Source organism: Erpetoichthys calabaricus, chromosome 18 (assembly GCF_900747795.2).
Source record: "Erpetoichthys calabaricus chromosome 18, fErpCal1.3, whole genome shotgun sequence".
In the NCBI taxonomy this organism is placed as follows: Eukaryota; Metazoa; Chordata; class Cladistia; order Polypteriformes; family Polypteridae; genus Erpetoichthys; species Erpetoichthys calabaricus.
In genome coordinates, this window is record NC_041411.2 from 87853186 (window position 1) to 87878585 (window position 25400).

Here is a 25400-nt window from a genome sequence, read left to right on the forward strand (position 1 = left end):
TTATGAATTAAGTTCGTAATCCACTTTAAACAAAAAACATTAAAGTATTAGTCTTTTATAGTCAAGTAACTGGACACTGTGACAAACATCAGGGCCAGGCACTGTAAGGTTGACCATGTGAACTATATTGGTGAGGTGTGTTGATCCTTAACAAGATCAAAAATGAACTGAGACAAATCGTTTTGTGAAAATTTACAATTGAGCCCTGTTAGTCTATAATGAAAAGAAATAATGAATGCAAAGTTGTGAGTACTGTGTACGAGGGTTGTCTGGGTTCCGCGCGGAATCACTCGAAATAAGTAGCCAAGGATTTTTTTTTCTATTTTTCTCATGTACTTCGATCCTTTTTAAACTTTTTCCAAGTATTCACTGCCAACGTCAATGCACTTTTGGGCTCTTCTGACCCACGGCGCAAAACACTCGCGAAAGGCTGTCTTTGGGAGGTTGTCCAGCTGTTCTTTGACAGCTGCAATCAGTTCCTCTCGAGTTTCGAAGTTGTGGCCTCGCAGGGGTTCTGTCACCTTCGGGAAGAGCCAAACGTCACATGGTGCAAAATCAGGCAAGTAGGGTGGCGGGTTCAAAACTTTGACACCACTGTCTTCAATGAAATGCTTCGTCGCATTAGCCGTGTGGGCTGGCACATTGTCATGATGCAAAAAGTGCCTTCGCAAGTTCTTGGACCGGCCTCTAGCCATCACAGAAAAAACGTCAGGCAGGCACTGAGTGGTGTACCACTCAGAGGTCACAGTTTTCCTCTCCATCAGCGGAATTGACGTGACAATGCCATCGATGTTGAAAAAGATGGCAAACATGGTGCGTTTCACCGAGCGGATTAAACCATCAGAAAAGTCGTAAAAAACCATCACTCGAAAGTCACGCACGCACGGAGTCGGGAGCTTCGCCGCTAGCGCCGGCTGCGCACTCTCAGTTCGTTTGCTTCTCGTGTTCATTCTGAAGGAAGAGAGGGAGCAAAACATCTGAACAAAAACTTGCAACCACTTGAATAATCCCTCTACACAGCAGAACAGGTTTCGACAGGCTGACACTCAACAAACGATAAAATTCCGCGCTGAACCCAGACAACCCTCGTATATACAAGAAAAAAAAATCTTCAATATATTTATTTATTTATGTGGGGTTCTTTAGCACAGTTCTTAACATATTTATCCATTTCTGAAAGACAATGAGAAGTTTGCTTTATTATGTCATGGTTTTATACCAGACTACATTTATTAAAGTGCACTCGGTGCTGCTGGGAGATGCACCAGCTCTCTAGGACTCTGAACTAAGTAAATGGGATAGAAAATGCAATGGATGAATAGATGTATTTATAGTTTCAGCAAAACGTGACCCACATTTGATTTCAGTTCAGTTTAGGCCCTGATAGTAGTGAAATGTACATATTCAGTCTGTATCCTGTTGCAGCAAAATAGATATGTGGAAACTTTCTGCTTTGGTGCTTAGCAAAATCTGGCACATTCATGGATATTTTATTACATTGACTACTAAAAAAGTCTATAAAATGTCTATTATTCCTCCTGTGTGGTTTCCTGGGAGAGTCAAGTATGGCAGGGAAGTTGATAGGAATAGGGACTAGGCCTTTAGCTAAAGACTTCCGTTTCTGTTTCTTGTTTGCACAACAGGGCACGCGGTATACTGCAGTCCTGATGCAAGCACTGTTAAGAAAACGAGTCAGCCCACTAGTATGGGCTCAGCCTGAGACCCAGTTCAATTCAAGAGCACAGTTGGCTGGGACAAAGTATGTAAAACCACAAGGATAAGTTCCTCCACTTTGAGCAACAGTTTAAGTAACCTGTCTACCTCAGATGTATCACAACCCACTTCCCTGATCATGAGTTTTGTGTGGCTTTCTTAACTAATTAAAACTGCAGGCTTATTCAACAGACATTCCTGTCTTGAAGAGAATAGAGAAGGGCAAAATTGATGTAAAAGCGATCCAACCTTGTAAGATCCATTTCCTTCATTACTGATATTTTAGATAGATAGATAGATAGATACTTTATTAATTCCAGGGGGAAATTCACATACTCCAGCAGCAAAAAATATTAAATTAAAGAGTAATAAAAAATGCAGGTAAAAAACAGACAATAACTTGAATAATGTTCAACGTTTACCCCCTCTGGTGGAATTGAAGAGTCGCATAGTTTGGGGGAGGAATGATCTTCTCAGTCTGTCAGTGGAGCAGGACAGTGACAGCAGTCTGTCGCTGAAACTGCTCCTCTGTCTGGAGCTGACACTGTTTAATGGATGTAGTGGATTCTCCATAATTGATAGGAGCCTGCTGAGCGCCCGTTGCTCTGCTACGGATGTCAGACCGTCCAGCTCTATGCCAACAATAGAGCCTGCCTTCCTCACCAGTTTGTCCAGGCGTGAGGCATCCTTCTTCTTAATGCTGCCTCCCCAGCACACCACTGCGTAGAAGAGGGCACTCGCCACAACCATCTGATAGAACATCTGCAGCATCTTACTGCAGATGTTGAAGGATGCCAGTCTTCTAAGGAAGTACAGGCGGCTCTGTCCTTTCTTGCACAGAGAATCAGTATTGGCAGTCCAGTCCAATTTATCGTCCAGCTGCACTCCTAGGTATTTATAGGTCTGCACCCTCTGCACACAGTCACCTCTGATGATCACGGGGTCCATGAGAGGCCTGGGTCTCCTAAAATCCACCACCAGTTCCTTGGTTTTGCTGGTGTTCAGGTGTAGGTGGTTTAAGTCGCACCATTTAACAAAGTCCTTGATGAGGTTTCTATACTCCTCCTCCTGCCCACTCCTGATGCAGCCCACGATAGCAGTGTCGTCAGCAAACGTTTGCACGTGGCAGGACTCCGAGTTATATTGGAAGTCTGATGTATATAGGCTGAATAGGACCAGAGAAAGTACAGTCCCCTGCGGCGTTCCTGTGTTGCTGACCACAATGTCAGATCTGCAATTCCCAAGACGCACATACTGAGGTCTGTTTGTAAGATAGTCCACGATCCATGCCACCAGGTATGAATCTACTCCCATCTCTGCCAGCTTGTCCCTAAGGAGCAGAGGTTGGATGGTGTTGAAGGCGCTACAGAAGTCTAGAAACATAATTCTTACAGCACCATTGCCTCTGTCCAAGTGAGAGAGGGATCGGTGTAGCATATAGATGATGGCATCTTCCGCTCCCACTTTCTCCTGGTATGCGAACTGCAGAGGGTCGAGGGCGTGTTGGACCTGTGGCCTCAGGTGGTGAAGCAGCAGCCGCTCCATGGTCTTCATCACATGTGATGTTAGAGCGACAGGCCGGAAGTCATTCAGCTCACCAGGACGTGATACCTTTGGGACTGGGGTGATGCAAGATGTTTTCCAAAGCCTCGGGACTTTCCCCTGTTCCAGGCTCAGGTTGAAGATGCGCTGTAGAGGACCCCCTAGCTCTGATGCACAGACCTTCAGCAGTCGTGGCGATACTCCATCTGGACCTGCTGCTTTGCTGGCACGAAGTCTCTTCAGCTCTCTGCTCACCTGCGCTGCTGTAATTGTGGGTGGGGATGTCTCTCCTATGTTGGTATCAGCAGAAGGATGTGTAGAGAGTGCAGTACTCCGAGGTGAGAGTGGTTTAGGGTGGTCAAACCTGTTAAAGAAGATGTTCATTTGGTTTGCTCTCTTCACGTCTCTCTCGATGGTGGTACCCCGCTTCGAGCTGCAGCCAGTGATGATCTTCATCCCATCCCACACTTCCTTCATGCTGTTGTTCTGCAACTTCTGCTCCAGCTTTCTCCTGTACTGCTCCTTCGCCGCCCTGAGCTGGACTCGGAGTTCCTTCTGCACGCGCTTGAGCTCATGCTGATCACCATCTTTAAAGGCTCTTTTCTTCTGGTTCAAAAGGCCCTCGATGTCACTTGTAATCCATGGCTTGTTGTTAGCATAGCAGCGTACAGTTCTTACTGGAACTACAATGTCCATACAGAAGTTGATGTAGTCAGTAGTGCAGTCAACAACCTCCTCAATGTTCTCACTATGAGATCCCTGCAGGATATCCCAGTCTGTAGTTCCAAAACATTCTCTCAGAGCATTCTCAGCCTCCGGGGTCCACTTCCTGAATGATCGTGTGGTTACAGGTAGGACTCTTACTTTTGGTTTGTAGTGAGGCTGAAGCAGAACCAGGTTATGATCTCCTTTCCCAAGCGCAGGCAGCGGGGTGGCACTGTATGCGTCTTTAACGTTTGCATACAGTAAATCAATAGTCTTATTTCCCCGGGTGTTGCAGTCCACATACTGGGAGAATGCAGGTAATGTTTTGTCCAGCGTCACATGGTTAAAGTCTCCAGCGATTAGCACAAGCGCCTCAGGGTGCTGCGTTTGTAACTTAGCAACAGCAGAATGGATGATGTCACTCGCTAGCTCCACGTCCGCCCAAGGAGGAATATACACGATGACAACAATGACATGTCCAAACTCTCTGGGCAAGTAATAGGGACGCAGACTTATGGCCAACAGTTCGATGTCCCTGCAGCAAGTGGAGATTTTGACTTTAACATGTCCAGAGTGACACCACCGTGTATTAACATAAAGAGCGAGTCCTCCTCCTTTGTGCTTACCACAGGTACTTGCATCTCTGTCCGCTCTAACTGTGCTAAACCCGGGTAGCTCCACATTAGCATCTGGGATGGTGTTAGTTAGCCACGTTTCGCAGAAACACAACAAACTGCATTCTCTGTAGGTTCTGACATTTTTCACCAGCGCAGCCAGTTCGTCGATCTTATTTGAGATTGAGTTCACATTCCCCAGAATCACAGAAGGCACCGAAGGCTTGAAACGCCACTTTCTCGCAAGCCACTTCATTTTTAGCTTAGTGCCGGCTCTGCTGCCACGATACCGCCTTCTTACCTCGTCAGGTAAATAGGGAACCACACCGGCACTGGCATTTTAGGTACATTCTACAATATAGAAAGGCTAAATTATAGAGACCCCGCTGTGAAAAGAAGACTCATAGTCATCAATCTGATTGGTCAGCAGAGAGGTAGCCCAACTGGCCAAGCCAACTGTAATTTGCACTCTGAATTCAGCACTTCAAATGAGGAAGAGCATCTAATTCACTCGCTGTGCAAGCAAATTTCTTGAGAATGACATTGAGACTATACAGTATATTAGATAGGAAAGAAGTTAGCTTTATATTATATTTTGTTTGTACAGTGATATCCATCCATCCATCCATTTTCCAACCCGCTGAATCCGAACACAGGGTCACGGGGGTCTGCTGGAGCCAATCCCAGCCAACACAGGGCACAAGGCAGAAACCAATCCCGGGCAGGGTACCAACCCACCGCAGGACACACACAAACACACCCACACACCAAGCACACACTAGGGCCAATTTAGAATCGCCAATCCACCTAACCAGCATGTCTTTGGACTGTGGGAAGAAAATGAGCGCCCGGAGGAAACCCACGCAGACACGGGGAGAACATGCAAACTGCACGCAGGGAGGACCCGGGAAGCGAACCCAGGTCCCCAGGTCTCCCAACTGCGAGGCAGCAGCACTACCCACTGTGCCACCGTGCCGCCTTGTACAGTAATATAATCCTCTTTTATTTTGCTGTTAGCAGGTTAGCTGATTTCTCCAGAATTACAGTGCATCCGGAAAGTATTCACAGTGCATCACTTTTTTCACATTTTGTTATGTTACAGCCTTATTCCAAAATGGATTAAATTCATTTTTTTCCTCAGAATTCTACACACAACACCCCATAATGACAACGTGAAAAAAGTTTACTTGAGGTTTTTGCAAATTTATTAAAAATCAAAAAACTGAGAAATCCCATGTATAAGTATTCACAGCCTTTGCTCAATACTTTGTCGATGCACCTTTGGCAGCAATTACAGCATCAAGTCTTTTTGAATATGATGCCACAAGCTTGGCACACCTATCCTTGGCCAGTTTGGCCCATTCCTCTTTGCAGCACCTCTCAAGCTCCATCAGGTTGGATGGGAAGCGTCGGTGCACAGCCATTTTAAGATCTCTCCAGAGATGTTCAATCGGTTTCAAGTCTGGGCTCTGGCTGGGCCACTCAAGGACATTCACAGAGTTGTCCTGAAGCCACTTCTTTGATATCTTGGCCGTGTTCTTAGGGTCGTTGTCCTGCTGAAAGATGAACCGTTGCCCCAGTCTGAGGTCAAGAGCGCTCTGGAGCAGGTTTTCATCCAGGATGTCTCTGTACATTGCTGCAGTCATCTTTCCCTTTATCCTGACTAGTCTCCCAGTCCCTGCCGCTGAAAAACATCCCCACAGCATGATGCTGCCACCACCATGCTTCACTGTAGGGATGGTATTGGCCTGGTGATGAGTGGTGCCTGGTTTCCTCCAAATGTGACACCTGGCATTCATACCAAAGAGTTCAATCTTTGTCTCATCAGACCAGAGAATTTTCTTTCTCATGGTCTGAGAGTCCTTCAGGTTCCTTTTGGCAAACTCCAGGCGGGCTGCTATGTGCCTTTTACTAAGGAGTGGCTTCTGTCTGGCCACTTTACCATACAGGCCTGATTGGTGGATTGCTGCAGAGATGGTTGTCCTTCTGGAAGGTTCTCCTCTCTCCACAGAGGACCTCTGGGGCTCTGACAGAGTGACCATTGGTCACCTCCCTGACTAAGGCCCTTCTCCCCTGATCGCTCAGTTTAGATGGCCGGCCAGCTCTAGGAAGAGTACTGGTGGTTTCGAACTTCTTCCACTTATGGATGATGGAGGCCACTGTGCTCATTGGAACCTTCAAAGCAGCAGACATTTTTCTGTAACCTTCCCCAGATTTGTGCCTCGAGACAATCCTGTCTTGGAGGTCTACAGACAATTCCTTTGACTTCATGCTTGGTTTGTGCTCTGAGATGAACTGTCAACTGTGGGACCTTATATGGACAGGTGTGTGCCTTTCCAAATCATGTCCAGTCAACTGAATTTACCACAGGTGGACTCCAATTAAGCTGCAGAAACATCTCAAGGATGATCAGGGGAAACAGGATGCACCTGAGCTCAATTTTGAGCTTCATGGCAAAGGCTGTGAATACTTATGTACATGTGCTTTCTCAGTTTTTTTGTTTTTAATAAATTTGCAAAAATCTCAAGTAAAATTTTTTCACGTTGTCATTATGGGGTGTTGTGTGTAGAATTCTGGGGAAAAAATGAATTTAATCCATTTTGGAATAAGGCTGTAACATAACAAAATGTGGAAAAAGTGATGTGCTGTGAATACTTTCCGGATGCACTGTATTTTTCCCACTCTGTACTTGTCTTTGTGTGTGAAACCTAATTGTTTGACATCACCTAATACCACCTCCAACCACCTACTTTATGGCCTCCCTCTTGGTCACCTCCTCCGTGTCATCCTTTTCTTTTTGCTCCATATGGCTACACCACCTTGGTCTGTTTCTCCTCAGCAGAACACCCATTACCTACACATCAAGTCTTTCTCTTACCTCTGCATTCATTTTTCTCTCACTTCATAATACTCCACACATCCACCTGGTCATTCTCATGTCTGCTTTCTACAGATTTGCTTAATGCTCTGCTTTTGTAATAATGTGTCACGGTCATAGAGCATAATACTCCTCATTCAGCTTTCATAAACTCCGCCCTTTAAAATCTGAGGGCCTGATAGTGTGTTTGGAAAGGAAAATAAGTGTTTTTTAACTCTGGATGGGTCACCATTTAATAATATTAAATAATAATAAACTTACCTAGGGTTACTCTTGTATAAATGATAACTATGCTGTTTGTCTTTTCGTAAATATTTCATACTTGTTCAACTTGTATTATTTTATATCTTTATCATTTTGTATTATTTTTCTATTTATTTGATGGTACTATTGAAGCTTGTAAATGTTTTTGTTCAAGAACCTTGTATTTGTATTGTTTGCACATTATCATATTAATGGTGGGTTGAAATTGTGTTGTCTTGAGTTGGTATTGTCTTGTATTCCATGTTTTTGCACCTAACCAAAGGCAATTCTGGTATGTTTCACATGCTAGCAATAAAGTGATTTCAATAAAGTGATTTCATTGCTGGGGTTCAAAGACCCTTTTATGAAGAGGCTTGAACAATTTTTTTATGCAGACATTGATTAAGTGTTTTTGATAGATGAAGCTGATCATTTTATATTCATATTTTATTTTATATTCATATTTTTAGACGTCCACATCCCCTCAGGCATGCACAATGCTTCATTTGATTGTTGTTTAAAAGCATTTCACATAAATTTTACTATATTCTGAAGTGCAGATGGAATTGAACTAGAGAGGCAATACGTTAGGGTGACCTCTAAGATGAAGAGTAAAAACAAGGCAACAAAATGAAATGGGTGCAGCAAGTGAGGTTAACGTGTCGGTGTACATTATGAGCTTATAGCACAAATTAACTGATGGAGATCTGATGGTGTTTTTTTTTTTTTTTTTCTTCTGATCATACTGTACATGGACAGTTTTCTGTCATACCTTTTAACTATGCATTTTAGCGTGGCACAAAGTGGATCTACAAGATTTTCAAGATATAAGTGCAGACAATCAATAGAAAAGAGATTAAGCATACAATTTTAGTCTGACAGCAGTACAGACATTTTCACCATCTATGTAATATGAAGGCAAATGAAATAGTGGGTTATGAAATCTGTTGAATATAAATCGAGGGATATTATGCTCAGACTGTATAGTAAGACCACATCAGGAGTACTGCATGCAGTTCTGGGCACCACACTACAAGAAAAAGACACAGAAAGACTTGAACCTGTCCAGAGGGGAGCAATCTGCTGCATCCCAGGACTTAATACCAAAAAGACTCCTTTAGAAGTCAGAGTTGGGAAAAGCTATCAGGTTTTTTTCCATGCGTTCTCACACCAACATCTCTCTTGTCACCCTGGTTATCACTACTGTGCCTGCACTTTCATTTGCACTCAACTAGTAGCAGAATTTCCCTACTTTCTCCAAACTCAAATTTACACCTACTTTCCACTTCAGTGTCTTCTCTTTGAGCATGCAAGAGTTCCCATGGAAATCCTTCACGCACCTTTCTTATCAACACCTCCATGATTGTATTGAAAAGCATCGAACTCTGAATGGATCTCTAGTACCTTCACCTCAAACTGGCCAAGGAAGTTTCTTGACAATGACACTTGTCATTATATTTGTCAGTCTCAATGTCGTTGTCAATCTACAGATGCTGTCCTAACCACCTTTCGTTCTTCCTTATACATTGACTTCACTGTAAATATGAACCATACATTTTCACCAAGACTGCAGATCTACAAATGAATAATAGTTTCTTTCTTTTTACCTGTTGCTTTTCCTGCATTTATCTGATAACAAAGATCACATTTTTTTTAAACTATTTCACCGATTCCTGACACTTATCTTTAGCACTCTTTCAACCACCTTCATTATCTGCCCCAAAGGCTTGACTGTTCAATATGACCGACTCTTCAGCGAATTACTGGCATTCATTCCTTTGTATACTAAAATAAGGACACTTCATTTCCACTTTTTCGTAATCTTCCCTTCATACACAATCACGTCAACAAGTCCACTCCAGGAACCTCCACTACTTTCAGCATTTTCAACATCACTCCAGTTGAGCTCACTGCTTTACTTACCTTCATCTTTTTCAGTGCTTTCACAATCTTCTCTTTCAAAAACCTATACTTAGACCTTTTCTTCTCTTACAGAAAACATTAGGTATCCTTAATCCTATTATCTTTTAACATTAATTTTGGACTAGGTCCTTGTTTTATTGGTATCAGAGCTTCAGGTGGGGAAGAAAGATGTCAGCTTAGGGGTGACATGGAATGGTAAAGCAGGGGTACAGGCTTACAAAAGGTAACTAAATGTGTTAAAGTCCCATCATCAGGTTCTGGGCGTAGAGATTTGGAACTACAGAGTTAAAGTATTTCACATATTATGGAAAAAAACTGTTGAAACTACTTAGTACCCAGCATGCACCTTTTTCCAGTTTAATGTAAGGTAAAAAACATCAGCCTCTATATTATAGTACAAGCTTATTAAAGGTAATTACATTATGCATTGTCAGTTTACGATATTGTATGGCATGGCGAGTCTATCAATGAAAAAGTAAATTAGTGATGTTATTGTAATAATGTAAATTTTCTGTCTGCTTCATAAAAAGATAATTTCTTTATTATGAAACTGGGTGGTTTTTATTAAATGGTGAGAAAAGAATGCTAGTGTGTTTACATAAAAACTTGTGAACAGTTGCTATAAGACCTAAAGTAAACCGTTTTTAAATGCACAAAGTGTTTACGCAACATGTAGGCTTATTATGTATCCCTAGAAAGCTGAGCAGTTTTATTTTTAAGTTCATTTAGCATTAAACATTATTGTAATTTGCGCTATGTGTTCTTACTGCTGAAACAAAAGGATTCATTTACCCTTTGAGTAATACAATCTGAATGTGCGTAATTTTGCTTTTTGAGTGAATAGACTTTTACTCTTCTACAATAATTCAGTGTGCAGATATTTATGAGCCTTACTGATCGTGGTTGCTTTTGAAAGTTTAATTTATATTATTTGTATTACTTATACATTTGTAATCCTACAACCATTAAATCAGAAGCACATTGAGGTCTGCCATTTGGCAAAAAAAATAAAATAAAAGTTGCATTACAGTGTATAATTTCATAGTTTAGTGCAGTCGTCTCTTTTTCATACTAAGGGGTAATGGAGTATTATAAATTCAAAGTTTATTGACCTGTGACATCTGTATTTATTTTACACACTTGACAAAATATATTTCCTTGTCAATGCCGTGTGGAAATTACAAAATGTTCACAGCAATTGTTCTACCAACTCAAGCACATAACTTGCCTTCCAATGTGAATTCATCATTCTTCATATCAGATATAACACCAACAGCTCATTAATCAGAATTTATTCTTCCTCTTCTTTGTAGTTTAGCATACTGCAACTGTGGATTTTCTGTTTAGGGAACGGTTCATGAACACTTTTAACTAAAATCTTATTTACAGTGTAAAGATGAAACAACAACGTTAGAGTTTTGGTGCACCTTGTGGCCAAACCTGCCTAACTGAAAACAGCTTGAAAGCAAAAGAAACACATTTAAACGTGCAAAAATAGTCTTCCTCAGACTAGTGCCTCTGGTTGACTGGCCAAGGGGGGCTGAACACACCCCAAGGAGATGCAGTCGCTCCTCTGAAACTCCCTCTTAAACTGTGATACAATGGGAAACAAATATAGTTTTTTCTTTTTTTTAACCTCCTCTGCTCGATCAGCTGCTGCCGCCGTGCCGCATGACCTGCATCTCACACAGCGCACTTCTGTCATATCACCTATGTCCATATATTTGATCTCTTTTCACTTTTACCTTTTCATCAATATCGCATTGAATTTTGATTCTGTGTTTGGAATTACACCGTGCCAACGCAAAGTATAACTGCCCCTGAGTGCATATCATTTCTTTCCCTCTACAAGAAGTGTGTTTGACAATAGCATTCACACAAATGAGAAATGATTTCTCTCACAGGATTTCACTTTCACCAAACAACAAATCTTTTCATTCTCGCGGATACACCTCTTCATTGGAAAGAAACGCTACTTTTTTTTTTTCCCCTGATGTAACGCGAATTAGACGATCTACAAGTCTGTGACTTAAAGTTTAAATCCGAACAATATATTCGATCACTTTTCACTGTTCCGTTATTTCACTGAGTAATAATTTACATTTGTTTGCGCTAATGCGATCTTTCCTATCCTTTTTGTGAGACTTTCGAATTTTCATACTTCCATTATCTCTAACCTACTCTGCATGTGTACCGCGCCAACATTTTTGAATTCTTTACGACGTTCTACTTTGTCATCTACTCTTTGTCTTTTATTTCCGGCCCCAGGCGTGGTTAAATCTCTTGGCACAAAGACTCGTCTTGCGGGACGTGAAAGTGTCTTTGTGACAAAATCCGTCTCGTCTCCTTCCAACCTTCCAAGTTTTTTTTTTTTTATATAATAGAGTGATTTTTTGCATCCATCCAACCATTTTTCTAAGTTACTTGTGTGTATGTCAAATACATGTGAACATAGATGTTATCTTTTCATATTTGTTTTCTTTTAATTCATTTTATATTTTACATGTTTGGAGTACATTAATATTTTACACAGTCATAAACTGCATGGCTCTTGTTCCAGGGTGGTTAGAAGTTTGTAGAGTTTTGTGTCAGTATCACTCAACACTGTTGGGGAGATCAATACCAGACACTACATACTTACTCTCCAGTAAATAATACATTATTTTTGATATCAAAAATGTAATATGATGGCATTGTGGTTTTCAAAACTTATTAAACATGATGTGCATGACTGGGAATGGCATCAACATTTTGGCTTCAGCTTTGTTTTATGCTAAAAGTATTTATTTTGACAATAAATCCTTTAAAGGTTTTGCTGTATTTTCAGTTTTAGTGTAAATGGGATAGATAATTCATACAGCAAGTCACTGCCAGTTGACTTAGATTTTCATAGTAGAAAGACATACTGTTAGGTGGACGGCCAACTTTAAAGTGGCCCAGTGTGACTCATTGTGGTTACAGTATGTGTTTAAGTGTACTTGGCCTACATATGGTTGGCTCCTGACCTGAGCCGTTTCCTGTCAGAAAAAGACGAGTTGAGAAAACAGATGGATGGGTGTCAGATTAAAGACGCCTAAATAAAATACATGTTAAGACAATTTCAAGTTCATAGATTTTCATCTGGGTACACGCATATTGATTATTTTTTGAGGTTACAGAAACATGTGTAAGAGTGAAATAAATTCGAACCTGTCAACATTTTGTGTAATCGCTAAAATCAATTTTGTTCTATTACAAATTTTCTTTCTTCTGTTTGTAATTGAGCATTAGGTTTACTAGATATTGACTTTTTTGAAACCTTTGTATGTGACTGCTACAGGCTTCAGAGGCAGGTATATACTGTACATTATGGGAAAATAAGTCTTAATATAAATTATTTAGACATGGTTACCTGTAATTTGAGCCAAAGTGGAAATGGGCTGAGCCATAAAACATCCTTTTAAATCCTTGGAAAGCATTAGCAGCTGTTATTTTATGGTGAAAAATTACAGCGGGAGACCTAGTAGTTACTGTACTTCAGGATCCTCCATAAAACACTTAACGCTTTTAATGCAGTTTGGCTTTTTCCCCTTTGAAATTCACAAATTTCATAGATATCAGTTGAAAGAGCACTATATATATTTACAAATACAACATCCATCAATTTAGGATTTAAGATTGCTAACTGATTTTGTATGTGGACATCAAAAAGTAGATGAAGAGGTGAAAAAAATGCCACACAAAAGTGCCATCCTTCCTTTACCACTTATTGAAGTGTTGCTGGCAGCTGTTTCCTGGTCAGTGGCAGGCAACCGACATTCTGTTTCTCAAAGGAAGGCTCCCCTTAGAATTTTACATGAAGCTGATTTCACCTCAGGATTGTTTTAGTGCATGGAAGGTGCACAAGGTAGAATATTACCTGAGAAAGGTGACAGTACATCACATAAAAAGAAAAAAATATATATTTTGCATTGTAAGTAAAAAAAAAAAAAAAATAGTTTAGCGTATTGATTCCATGTGTCAAAGTGACTTTTTTTTATTTTTTTTTTTTTAACATTGGATTCTTAAGAGTTTGCATGGTGATTGTATAAGTAAATGTTATTGTAAGGCCAACTGAAAACTAAATCACAGTAGACATGAAAGAAGTTGTGAATTTCATAGAAATTTGCTAAGATGGGCAAGTCAAGCTATTCTGCCCCCAGCAACCTCTTCCAAATCTTACCAGTAAATTTTAAAATGCTTCGAGAAAATTCAAGATATAATGCCTCTACATATCCTTGGTCTGCCCTGTGTCTTCTCACACTGGCCTCTACCCTCTACACCCCACATGGGATAGATCTCCAGCATCCAAAATATATGCTTAAACTATTAGTTTTAAAAGGCACCAGTTTAATTCTGAAGTCCCACCATATTGTTGAGTTCCTCACACTGTCTTGTCTGCACAGGAACCTCGTTTTGGCCACTTGTGCTTCCAGTCCCATTTTTCATTACTTATTACTTGTAACCCATTGGTGAAGATGTGGCTGTAGACTGACTGGTAAACTAAAAGTTTTTGTCTGTGGACTTGACTCTCTCTTCACCACTGTGATCTGGTACAATTTCAGCAAAAGTTCTGTCACTAAACCAATTCATTTGTTAATCTGAAAATCTACTCTACCCCAACTTGTAAACAAACAAAGAACAATCCAGAAATGATTCTCATGAATGGGAGCTCCAGTAAAATCTAAAAGAACACTGGCCAAAACACTCAATGAAAGCTCTGGCCTGGTCTGGCTCTGCAAGGTGAAGGGTGGTATGGCTGTCAGAGTCTCATCTGCTGCAAAGCTTGCACATACACTCTCTGAGGACGTGCATATAGGTAAATAATAGAATCAAGTTGTCACGGCCAAAAATGAAACTGGAGCTTCACACGGACCATCTGGCAGGTGAAGAATAGCATCACATTCAGGGGTGATAATCGCTGATTTCAGCTCTGTATCACGTAGGAAATTCATATTGTTGACCTTGAGTGAGCTCATCAAGGTTTAATTTTAATGGCTGACTTTAAATCCAACTTCTTTTTTATACAACAGCCACCTATAACATATCTACCACCCAACCAAATAGAACGGTTAAAATCTGGTCTATGGTGTGAACTTCAGGAGAAGATGGGTCGTTTTCGCTATATATTTGATTGTTTGCATTGTGGCGTTTTGTTTTGTGTTTTGATTATGGTGGGCTAAAATTCATTACTGTTGTCATCTTTGAGTTATATAATATAATAACGAGTGTTCTACTTAATTTGCATTGAATTGTAGTTTGTCTAAACGGGTTATATGGCAAGTGCTTTTTAGGAAGATGAGCGATTGACCAGATTTCTTTGTTTGGGCTCAGTTCATTAGAGTAGCAGTCGTATTGTTATGTGTACAGGGTAAAGTAAAATTCTTACGTGCATGTCTTACCCACATGTAACATGCCATCACTCTCTGGCACCATATTAAACAAGGCATTAAAATACATAACTTCACCTAGTAAAAAACACAAGTCAGTTTTTCAGATTTAACAGCTGACGGCTTTTTGTTGACAAACCAAAAACAAATGCTAGCACTTATTTATTACACACAGTACCTCTTTCTCCAATCATTGTGAAGAAGTGAATTCTGTGTAGCATACAAGGATGGAAATGAATTATTTAAAATCTATATTGAACTTGCTCTATGACATTTTATACAGGTAGACTGCTGGGCCCTTGGTGTTCTGCTGTATTCACTGGTTTATGGAAACATGCCCTTTGACAGCAGGAACTACAAACACTTAACTGAACAGATCAGCGCTGGCAAATACAGAAAGCCACAACAACCTTCAGGTTTGGATTTTTTTCATTTACAACACTGTATATCTAAGATGTGTAAACTGTGAGAGCACTGTTGCAGCGGGTTTTCAAGACAACTAGACTCTCGTTTTGATAGAATTCCTGATTATAATAGGAATTCCCCTTTAAGTAGCCCTGCTGTCAATTGGGACAAAATACATCACAGCTTGTTTTACTTTCCATGTCTAGCTAATAAAAAAACAAAACACTTACCCTACTGAATGAATTGAACATGATCTTTAAAAAGGCACTTCATTTTAGGCTGCACTATTATTTTAACTGCACCTACAGTTTATATATTTATTATAAATAAAATGTACTTAGAAAAATGAAAGTTGTTTATGAGAAAATGAATCAAAGCAGACTTTTGGAGCTTAAAATCTATTACATTATGTCCCATAAAATAAAAGTAAACTGTTACATGTTTTGCAGACAGTTGTAGACTAGTTGTAGAATATTTACAGTATAATAGATTAGTGAAACATTTCAGCATGGTCTTCATTGTTCTCAAAGCATGCTGTTACGTGACACAGCTTGTTAATATTAGATGTTTTTCTTATGATTGTCAGATGCTTATGGACTGATCAACTGGATGTTGACTGTGAATGTGGAGCAACGAGCCACAATAGAAGATATTTCACAGCACTGGTGGGTAAACTGGGGCTATGACAAGTCAATTTGCGACTGTGTTTCTAGTCAAAACTGTCCCTCACCTCTGCTTGCAAGATACATTGACTGGCAGAATACGACAACGGCTAAAGATGTTCCAGATGATCAACATTATATTGAGTTCTCACTGCACTCGAGAAGCAGTGGAGAAGCAACATCATGCTTGAAGAAGTCAAAAAAGGAGAATGACATAACACAGCCCCAGCAGGAGACCTTTACCCGAAGTTTAAATATAAAACCTAAAGGGATCCTAAAAACCAAGAGCAGTTTTGATGCCTCCTTTGTAACGTCTTCTCTTCAGCCTTGTCTTTCTCAGCTTTGTGCCAAAGAGCATCTTCCTCATGATCCAGTGCACATGTCTAACTCCAGAGCTCTGTCCTCTGAGCCTTCTGCAAAAATGCCAAAGAAAGGGATTCTCAAAAAACTTTACCAGCGAGAATCCGGGTATTCTTCTTCACCTGAACGGGGAGACTCCCTGGACAACTCAGGAAAATGTGAATCAAAACAAGATGGAGAGAAATGTCACACTGCAAATGATGTTGTCCTTCGGAGGAAAGGGATTCTGAAACGTAACGACAAGTTTTCATGTAGCCTTGACCTCCCGGATGACCGTTCCACGCTGAAGCTCTCTGAATCTCTTAAGCAACTGATTCTGTCTGGTGGGTACAGTGGGAACCAGCAACAGACGAGGGCAAAGAGCAGGCCACCCAGTGTCATTAGTGATGACAGTTTGCTTTCAGGAGATTCTTTTGATATTTTGGATTTAGCAACTGCAGAAACAAAGAGGCTGCTTTTTATGGAAAGGAGAAAACACACTGTTTATAGTTCAGAGGAGGATCCAGAGGACAGTGAAATGAAAGGAGAGAAAAATAAAGACTTTATAATGAAAGAAACTGACAAGCAAAACATAAGAGCAGGAGGAGGTAAACATTATGTGCAGAATTATAGCAGTGCCTCCTGACCCAGCAGCAGATGCTTTAACTGAAGAAACATTGCAGGACTGAATTATCTACTTTCCACCCAATTTGTTAAAGGACTTTAAGCTAATACACAAAAAATGAATTGTCTTATTTTATCAAGGACAGAAAATTAAATTCTGAGAGTGTGGTTTAGGTACAAAAAGGTTTTAATAAGGCAATAATAAATGAATGTACCTCTTTTTTTTTTTGGTTATTCCATTAGAGATGAGTGGAAATCTGTGGGTCAGACTGCTCTCTTGAGGCCTTCTATACAAACGGTGATTCAAAAGTCACACTGGGCTGAAGCCAGCACAGCATTTCCAGTCTAGAAAAATCAATTAATTGATATCAGCACTTATCTGAATTTGCTGGCCCATCTGACATGCAAGACGTCTGAAACAATAGCATGAAGCATCACCTATAATTGATCCTAAGACTCTTATTTAATAACACCTTTATTGTAATGATATTTCTGCATTCTCAAATATTTAATAAAGAAATTTGCTGAACATAATCAGAATAAATAGCGAGAGACAGACAGAGGGGGAAACAGACAAGGGAATTATGGCATCATGACCCGGGTTGTGCAGGAATGTTAAATCAGGACAATGCTGTTTTCTATGCAGAATAAATACTGCAAACATGTACCAAACAATATTTAAGAACATCACGTATTCACTTTAACTCCTGACGAGGGTTACAATGACAGTATGATGAGCTGAGCTGAGCTGACCTGACTGATTAATTCGTGGCAACTTCTTCTGATACCTTATGAGGAATTCCCAGGCCAGCTGACAGATAGAATCTGTACAACCTGTTCAGTGTCTGCTCATTCCCCCAGTGGGCTGTGACTTGAACACTTCAAGTATTCTAACTACATGTCCTGACCACCTCAATGTGTTTTTCCTGACCTGAGGAAGCAGTAATTCTACTTTGAGGGTGCCTTTGCACTGCCAAGCTCCTTCCTATAATGGGGAGTGAGTTTATGAATGATTTTGTTTCAGTTGCTATAAGGATACAATTTAAAAATAGAAGTGGTGTGCAAAGATTTGTGACCAAAGCTGTCTGTCTTTGCTATAAGGACAACTAAAAGACGGTACAGATGAATTCTCTCTAGTTTAGTTTGAGACAACAAAAGCCATCTCTCAACTTTGACTTTTTAATAAAGACATGAGGTGTGTGTCTCGATTACTGAGACAATCGCCTACCTTCTGTCGGCTTCTTCATTAGCTGAGTTGAGGTGGTAACAGGATGACTGCCTTCCCTGTCTGTAGTGAGAATTCTTAAGAACTTACAAACCAGTTTGAAGAGAGAAAGAGATCAAACTTATTTTCCTGTTTTTGCTCTGGCTTTGGGTTTCCTTCACAGGGCCATGCCCAACATATACCCAATAGAAAGGAACTCAAAGGCATCCTCAGTAGAGGTAGAGAACCCCATAACTGTCTTGTTTCAATCACATAAGTGGTGGCTCTACTGAAAGGTCTTTATGAATTGTCCAGCTCCTTCACCTTTCATGGAGAGTACCTGAATTGATGTTAGAAAGTGGACTTGATCCAAGTCCACTGTGCTTGGTTGCCTTCTGTGCTGTAATACACTGCGGTCCTTTTAATGTGTTGGCATAGAATTATTTTTTGACTAAATTATGTACACATTTTGATGTATAGACTTAAAGTCATCTTGCATGAGAAATTTACTGTTAAATAATTTTTCAAAGTTAAAATATTGAATAACCAGTTAAAATATAAACAGGGAATTAGTTTATGAAGTTATTACGCTATTTTTGTGGTGTAACTGTGGTGCCAAACATAGCCAAACAGGAGAGAATTAGCTCTCCAAGAGACGGGTCTGTTTTACTGTAAATGGGTACCCGCTTTGTTCTACATTACATGCCATAATATAACATCCTCAAATCCTCATCTGGTGCATGGCGGGAACTAATTTTGAATGAGGAATCGGTCACATGCATGACCCCCTCACTCACACTCCTGGTATTTAGCATATTATTAAGTGTATTTAGTCTGTTAACTACAAGAGCAAAACAATAACTAGCCTACTGGTTTATTAAAGTGAGATAGTAATAGCTGTATATGCAACATGTATTTACTGTATATACTGTTTTTCTTTTGCCTGTGCTTTTCCGGGTTTCAGATTCACCTCATACAGTATGTACCACGCTCGGTTTTGCGACATGCTATGTAATCTTCATTTTGCTGAATTAAACTGACAAATGACTGCGTCTACCAATTAAAACGTTTACCTGCCTGCTGTTTTATAAAGACTTTGACTTTTTTCTCCTTATGTGAAGTTAACCATCTTATTATTGTAAGTGATTGAGCAATGCAGAATGTAATTTCTATATTTTACTAAAACAGCATTAGCATTTTATATCAGATACTAATGTTTGCTTATTTTTTTTTTCCCTGAAGTCTTCAAAAGAATCAGAATAACTATCAATGTGTTTATTCCTGTATTTAGCCTGATAATCACTAAGGGCATAACACTACTCTTGAAACTGCAACTTAGGTATATGCAGGAGCTTTAGATGGAATGCCAGCTCTTACAGAAACCTCTTCTAAGCTGTCAGGGCTTGCAGAGCGACAAGCTGGGCATATTAAACAACAATGTTGTAACATCTCATTTCAAGCTACTCAAGGGGGGAAGATGAACTTCCATTAGTTTTTCTGTTAGATATAAATGCTGGATTGTCCACTAATAGGTTGCAAAATGTGTTGCTGATCACTGCAAGGGCTTCATAATGTTGTTTCACAGATTTTAATGTATGTATTTTTTTTCTACCCAACTTGTTTGGAGATGTCAGGGCCATCTCATTCATCCATCCATCCATCCATCCATTTTCTAACCCGCTGAATCCGAACACAGGGTCACGGGGTTCTGCTGGAGCCAATCCCAGCCAACACATGGCACAAGGCAGGAAACAATCCCGAGCAGGGTGCCAACCCACCGCAGGACACACACAAACACACCCACACACCAAGCACACACTAGGGCCAATTTTAGAATCGCCAATCCACCTAACCTGCATGTCTTTGGACTGTAGGAGGAAACCGGAGCGCCCGGAGGAAACCCACGCAGACACGGGGAGAACATGCCATCTCATTCAGGATCTCCTTATTGACCGTAAGTTTGACTTTCTCTGTTTAACTGAGACATGGCAACAACCTCAAAACTTTTCTCAACTTAATGAATCCACCGCCCAGGGTTTGTTTACATTTGTCAACCCTGTGCCCCTGGCCGTGGTGGAGGTGTTGCGATAATTTATCGCGAGAAGTGGAAAGTCCTGCCGTTGTCTGCTCCTGCTGTTAGTTCTTTTGAATCTACTGTGTATCAATTGTCCAGGCCTATTCCTACCATCATTGCAATTGTCTACTGCCCCCCTACATCGAACAATGATTTTTTGAAGGACCTTGCTACCTTTCTTACCCATTTATCTACAATTTCTTCAAACATAATTCTGTTGGGGTATTTTAATATACATATGAACAATATCAATATCGCTCTCACTACAGATTTTTATCTTGCCTTGAGAGTTCTGGATACCAGCAGTATACTGATATACCCACCCATTCTAAAGGACATATCTTGGCCCTGATCTGCTGTTCTGGTGTTGTCCCTCTTGATCTTACAGCAGATGAACTCACCATAACTGATCATTTTCTCCCTTCATTTAATGCGAAACTATTACTAAACGTTCCCATCTCATATCTTTCCATAATATTAAGAATATTAACTTGGATTTTCTTTCCTCTAGAATTGATTCCCACATGGACTTTTATAATTTATCCACTCTTGAACTGGTTTCATACTACAACACTGGACTCAATGGTGTTCTTAATTCACTTGCTCCTTTAAAAACCACACCTGTTTCGTTTTCCTTTTCTGCCCTCTGGTTTACGCCTGGACTCTTTGTCCATAAAGAGATGCATAAAAATAAGTATTTTATTATAAGGACTGTATACTGTAGCTCAAACCAAATCCAACTATTACACTCAGTTGATTTCTTCTAATAAGGTAAGACCAAGTCATTGTTTTCATTACTTAATAATATTAAACAACCTCCAGATTTTTTACCATCTCACCTTTACTCGACTGCTTTTTGTAATTCCCTTATGTCCTTTTTTTTAATGAGAAAATCCAGAGGATACATCAGCATCTCACTCCAGATTCTCTCAGTATTTCCTCTGAACTATCCCCATTAATTCACTCATTTTCCTCTTTCCGGCTTCCCACCTTCTCAGAAATCTCAGATCTCATCTGCAAATTTAAGCCATCTACTTGTCAGCTGGACCCCCTTCCCACAGTTTTGGTTAAAGCCTGCCTCCCTTCTCTGGTCCCTCTTATTTCTGCTATAATTCACTCTTCTCTCAGTACTGGTACTGTTCCTACATCTTTTAAAACTGCTGCAATAACCCCAATACTGAAAAAACCTGGTGCCAATCCTACTGATTTCAGTAATTTTCACCCTATTTCTAATCTGCCCTTCATCTCCAAAATTCTTGAAAAAATAGTAGCTATCCAACTTCACTCCCACTTATCTCAAAATAATCTGTATGAAGAGTTTCAGTCTGGTTTTCGTCCTCTCCACAGTACAGAAACAGCACTTATTAAAATTACTAATGACCTCCTTATGGCTGCTGACTCTGGTTTAATTACTATTCTCATCGTCTTTGACCTGAGTGCGGCCTTTGATACTATTTGTCATACCACTCTCCTTAATAGATTATCTTTGATTGGCATTACCCACACTCCACTAGATTAGTTCAGATCCTACCTCTCAGGCCGCACTCAGTTCATTCAGCTTAAAACTTTCACATCCCAACCCAGGGTAACATGTTCTTCAATAGAAGTATTGTAGCAACAGTGTACAAAACCTAATAAAAGTGATTGGTAAGACAATAAGCATTGCATATCTAATTGCATTGTACTCATTACATGTCTGAAGCCTTAAAATAAGTTCCTTCTCAATATCATTGGCCAAATCATGAATTCTACATGAAACCGTATTATTTGAAAAAGAAACTTTTTCAATCTGTTGGCAAGATTTCCCATCAAACATACACTTAACATCTCTGATTCACGGTTTTATGAGAGTTTAGGAAATTGTATGCATTCACCAGCGAGCGCTATACAGTAGCTTACTTTGTACAAAGCCATTTTTGTCAAGTGACCTTCTTTGAAAATGTTTTAACATCTTTATTTTAAATTCTGAATGATTTGTTTCAAGTGTTTGTACAATTTACATGGTGCTAACAAACTATTTGATAAGGTTTTATTGCATAATTATGTATAAAGCCTCAGACTCATAGTCATGAATCTGAGTAATAAATAACTCAAGTCATTTTTGCATTTTTTTAATACCTTACTAATGTATCCACAAACAGCACTTTCATTTTTTAACTTGTCTGCTTCACTAGTAGTAATAATACCTTGATCTGTATTTAAGTCAGTCCCCACTTTACCAGTTTCCTTGTCATTAGAAATATGTGAACTGCTTGTGTTACTATTATGTAAAACTCTTTCACTCAGCCAACAATCAATAATATATTGTGATAAGTACAATAGAACATTGCACATTTACAAAAAAGAATATCCACTCAAATTTCTATATCAAAAGTAAATGGGATGATATTACACAATGAATGTGAATACAAAATACACACGTGCTGTAACTGTAGGCAACCTCTGTGACAGTAAGCGGCAGACAGACAGCACTGCAACACAGCAAGCCAAGCATATCGCAATTTGCTGTAGTTAGACTGGAACTATTTACTCTTATGGATTCAAATTGGACAAAGTCTAAAATTTAAATGGAGTATTAATATTTTCAAAACTAATTTAATTTTTACATTTCTACAAATTGTAAAGTACAGTATAAATTACAGCTCAAAAGCTATTTTTTTGTGGAGTCCCAAATTTTGCTAGCGCAGCTCTGGGGTTTCATGGAACACAAGTTCAGAACCCCTGCTACAGACCAACCACACAAAGAGCAAATCAACAGCACAAATAGTCATCCACAGGGGAAGATGTGATCTGACTAAGACATTAAAAGCTTATGACATGGTCTCAAAACTCACCGATGGGGTCCCATTGGAGGAAACTCATCCCACTGTGCAATAAGAATAAAACGCTAAAGAAAAATGTGGTCGCTACACATCAGCTTGATGAACAAGAGAAAAGCAAAATCAAATACAACAAGTGGCATTTATGATTTAGTGCTGAACAAAGGTACAGTGGTTGTCGTTGCCTCACAGCTCTGATGACAAAGGTTTAGATCTCAGCTTGGTTACTCTGTTTTAGCTTTGCACATTAAACTATTTGTGCACAGGTTTTGTTCTTCTCTAGACAACTTCCATAATTTAAGAGGGTTAGTTATTGGTTCTTAATTGTTCTGATGTGACTGTGTCCTGTAAAGCAGGGGTCCCCAACCACCAGTCCGCGACCCACTACCGGGCCGCAGCCGTCTGACAGTCGGGCCGCAAGAGAACTGCCGGCAACGGAGACTCACTCAGAACGCTTGGCAGGCGGGGCTTTGCAGCGGCGCAGAGAGAGGAGAGAGATCAAGATGAGATAGTATTACAGCAAAGTATTTTTATGGTCCCGACAGTTTCCCCATATGACACGAGACTATAGAAATGTCGTTACTATGAAGTACATTCAGCAGATACTTTCATTACAACGAAGTGACCTTTAAATGCTTGAATGAATCATCCACAGAGCAGTTAGATCTGTGGCCTCTGCTCAGTTGTACACATTTAGGCTACACAACGATCCCCAAACAGAAACATTGTAAAAAAAAAAAAAAAAATTCTTTCTTCGAACTTTCCTCGTACTGTTTTTTTTTTTTTGCTGTTTTTGTTTTCTGTGGTTTTCAGTGCTACCTTTTACTTATTGCTTGTCAACATCTGAAAAACATCCATTGGAATTTAACTCATTGTCACCCTCCTATAGAAACGGCAGACACGAAAAAAACGATAACAGTGTTAATGTTTGTGATGTGCAATCTGTAGGAATGGCAAATGAAAAGCATATGTCTTTGTTATATGCAAAAAAAAAAAGAAAAATCTCGGGTTGCAAACGTATGCGAACTGTTATGTAAATTGTGTATAAAACCGGTCCGTGGAAAATTTTGCATCTAAAAAAGTGGTCCTTGCTGTCAAAAAGGTTGGGGACCACTGCTGTAAAGAACTAGGGTCTCATTCAAAATCAGTTGTCTGCCTTGTACCTTTTGCTTCGGATATGGTTTACATTAGTATGTGACAAGATAATGGAACCAAGTGCTTTGTTTAAAGGGCAAATGCTCATGGCTTACAGAAACAAAACTTAAATGTGCAACACTTCTCAGAGGTACATACAGTAAGCTTAGTCAATGGGTATAAAGCGCTGTAAGCTGATAACAGAAAACCAAGCCAGACTTGAGTTGTTAAAATCCTGGGTCAAAGTCTAAAGTGAAATGGGACTTCTGTTCCACTGGCATATTCCCTTTTTTTTTTTTTTTTTTTTGCCCATGACCAAACCTGTTTGGTTATTCAAGTTTTTAATGATAATTAAATTCTTCGTGGGACATATAAATAAATATATATGCTGTATTTAAGTGGATGATTTTTTAAAAAGGGGCATAATGTAATTAGATTCCAAGTCTGTGACAAAGGGGGGGTCCTACTATTTTTGCCTTTGATTCCATTACAACTGAAGAATGATTATTTATAATCCTTGCATAAATAAACCAAATTAAAAAAATTCTGGTCAGCATATTTGTAAATCTACACTCACATTAACGTGGAAAAGAACTAGTGCATACCTTTTGTAATTGTGTATCGGGTATATCTTCAACTCAACTTGCTAGCTGAGATTCCTTCTTCCTTTTTTCCAACATAGTTATTTAGCAGCAACAGAAGGCAGGATGATACCTGATTAAGAAATACACTGTAATAAAAGCCATTAATCTCACCATGATAACATTTGTGAATCCATTAATTAATCATCAGAGTTCATGCAAACACCATAAAATCAGAAGCACTCATGAAAAAAACAGAAGCCACTTTTGCCATCCTAAAAATGAATGTAACTTGTTTAAAGGGATCTACCAAAAATGAGGGCATTTAAAACCTTCTTTTCAATGTAGATTTTATCTGAAATCTTCATTGATGTTCAAAACTAAGTGGAATAGTTCAATAGGATGGGGATGATAATAATGCATAGAGGCCAAAACCCAGTTCTGTCCAGCAGTTTGACTCAGGGAAGTGTGTCTGAGTTTAAATAAAAATGGAAAATATTTACAAAGAGCATTAAACATTTATGAAAAGTAT

The 25400-nt window shown here is 39.6% G+C and overlaps 1 protein-coding gene across 1 annotated transcript in view; it reads left to right on the plus strand.

Moving 5' to 3' along the window:
- Positions 1-19338, plus strand: part of LOC114668648 (NUAK family SNF1-like kinase 1) — a 126112-nt gene extending 106774 nt beyond the window's left edge. The window contains exons 6-7 of the mRNA XM_028824521.2: positions 15310-15442; positions 16018-19338. Of these exons, the coding sequence (XP_028680354.1) occupies positions 15310-15442; positions 16018-17078 (1194 nt within the window). The 3' untranslated portion in view covers positions 17079-19338. The remainder of the gene's footprint in view (positions 1-15309; positions 15443-16017) is intronic.
- The last annotated feature ends 6062 nt before the right edge of the window (positions 19339-25400 follow it).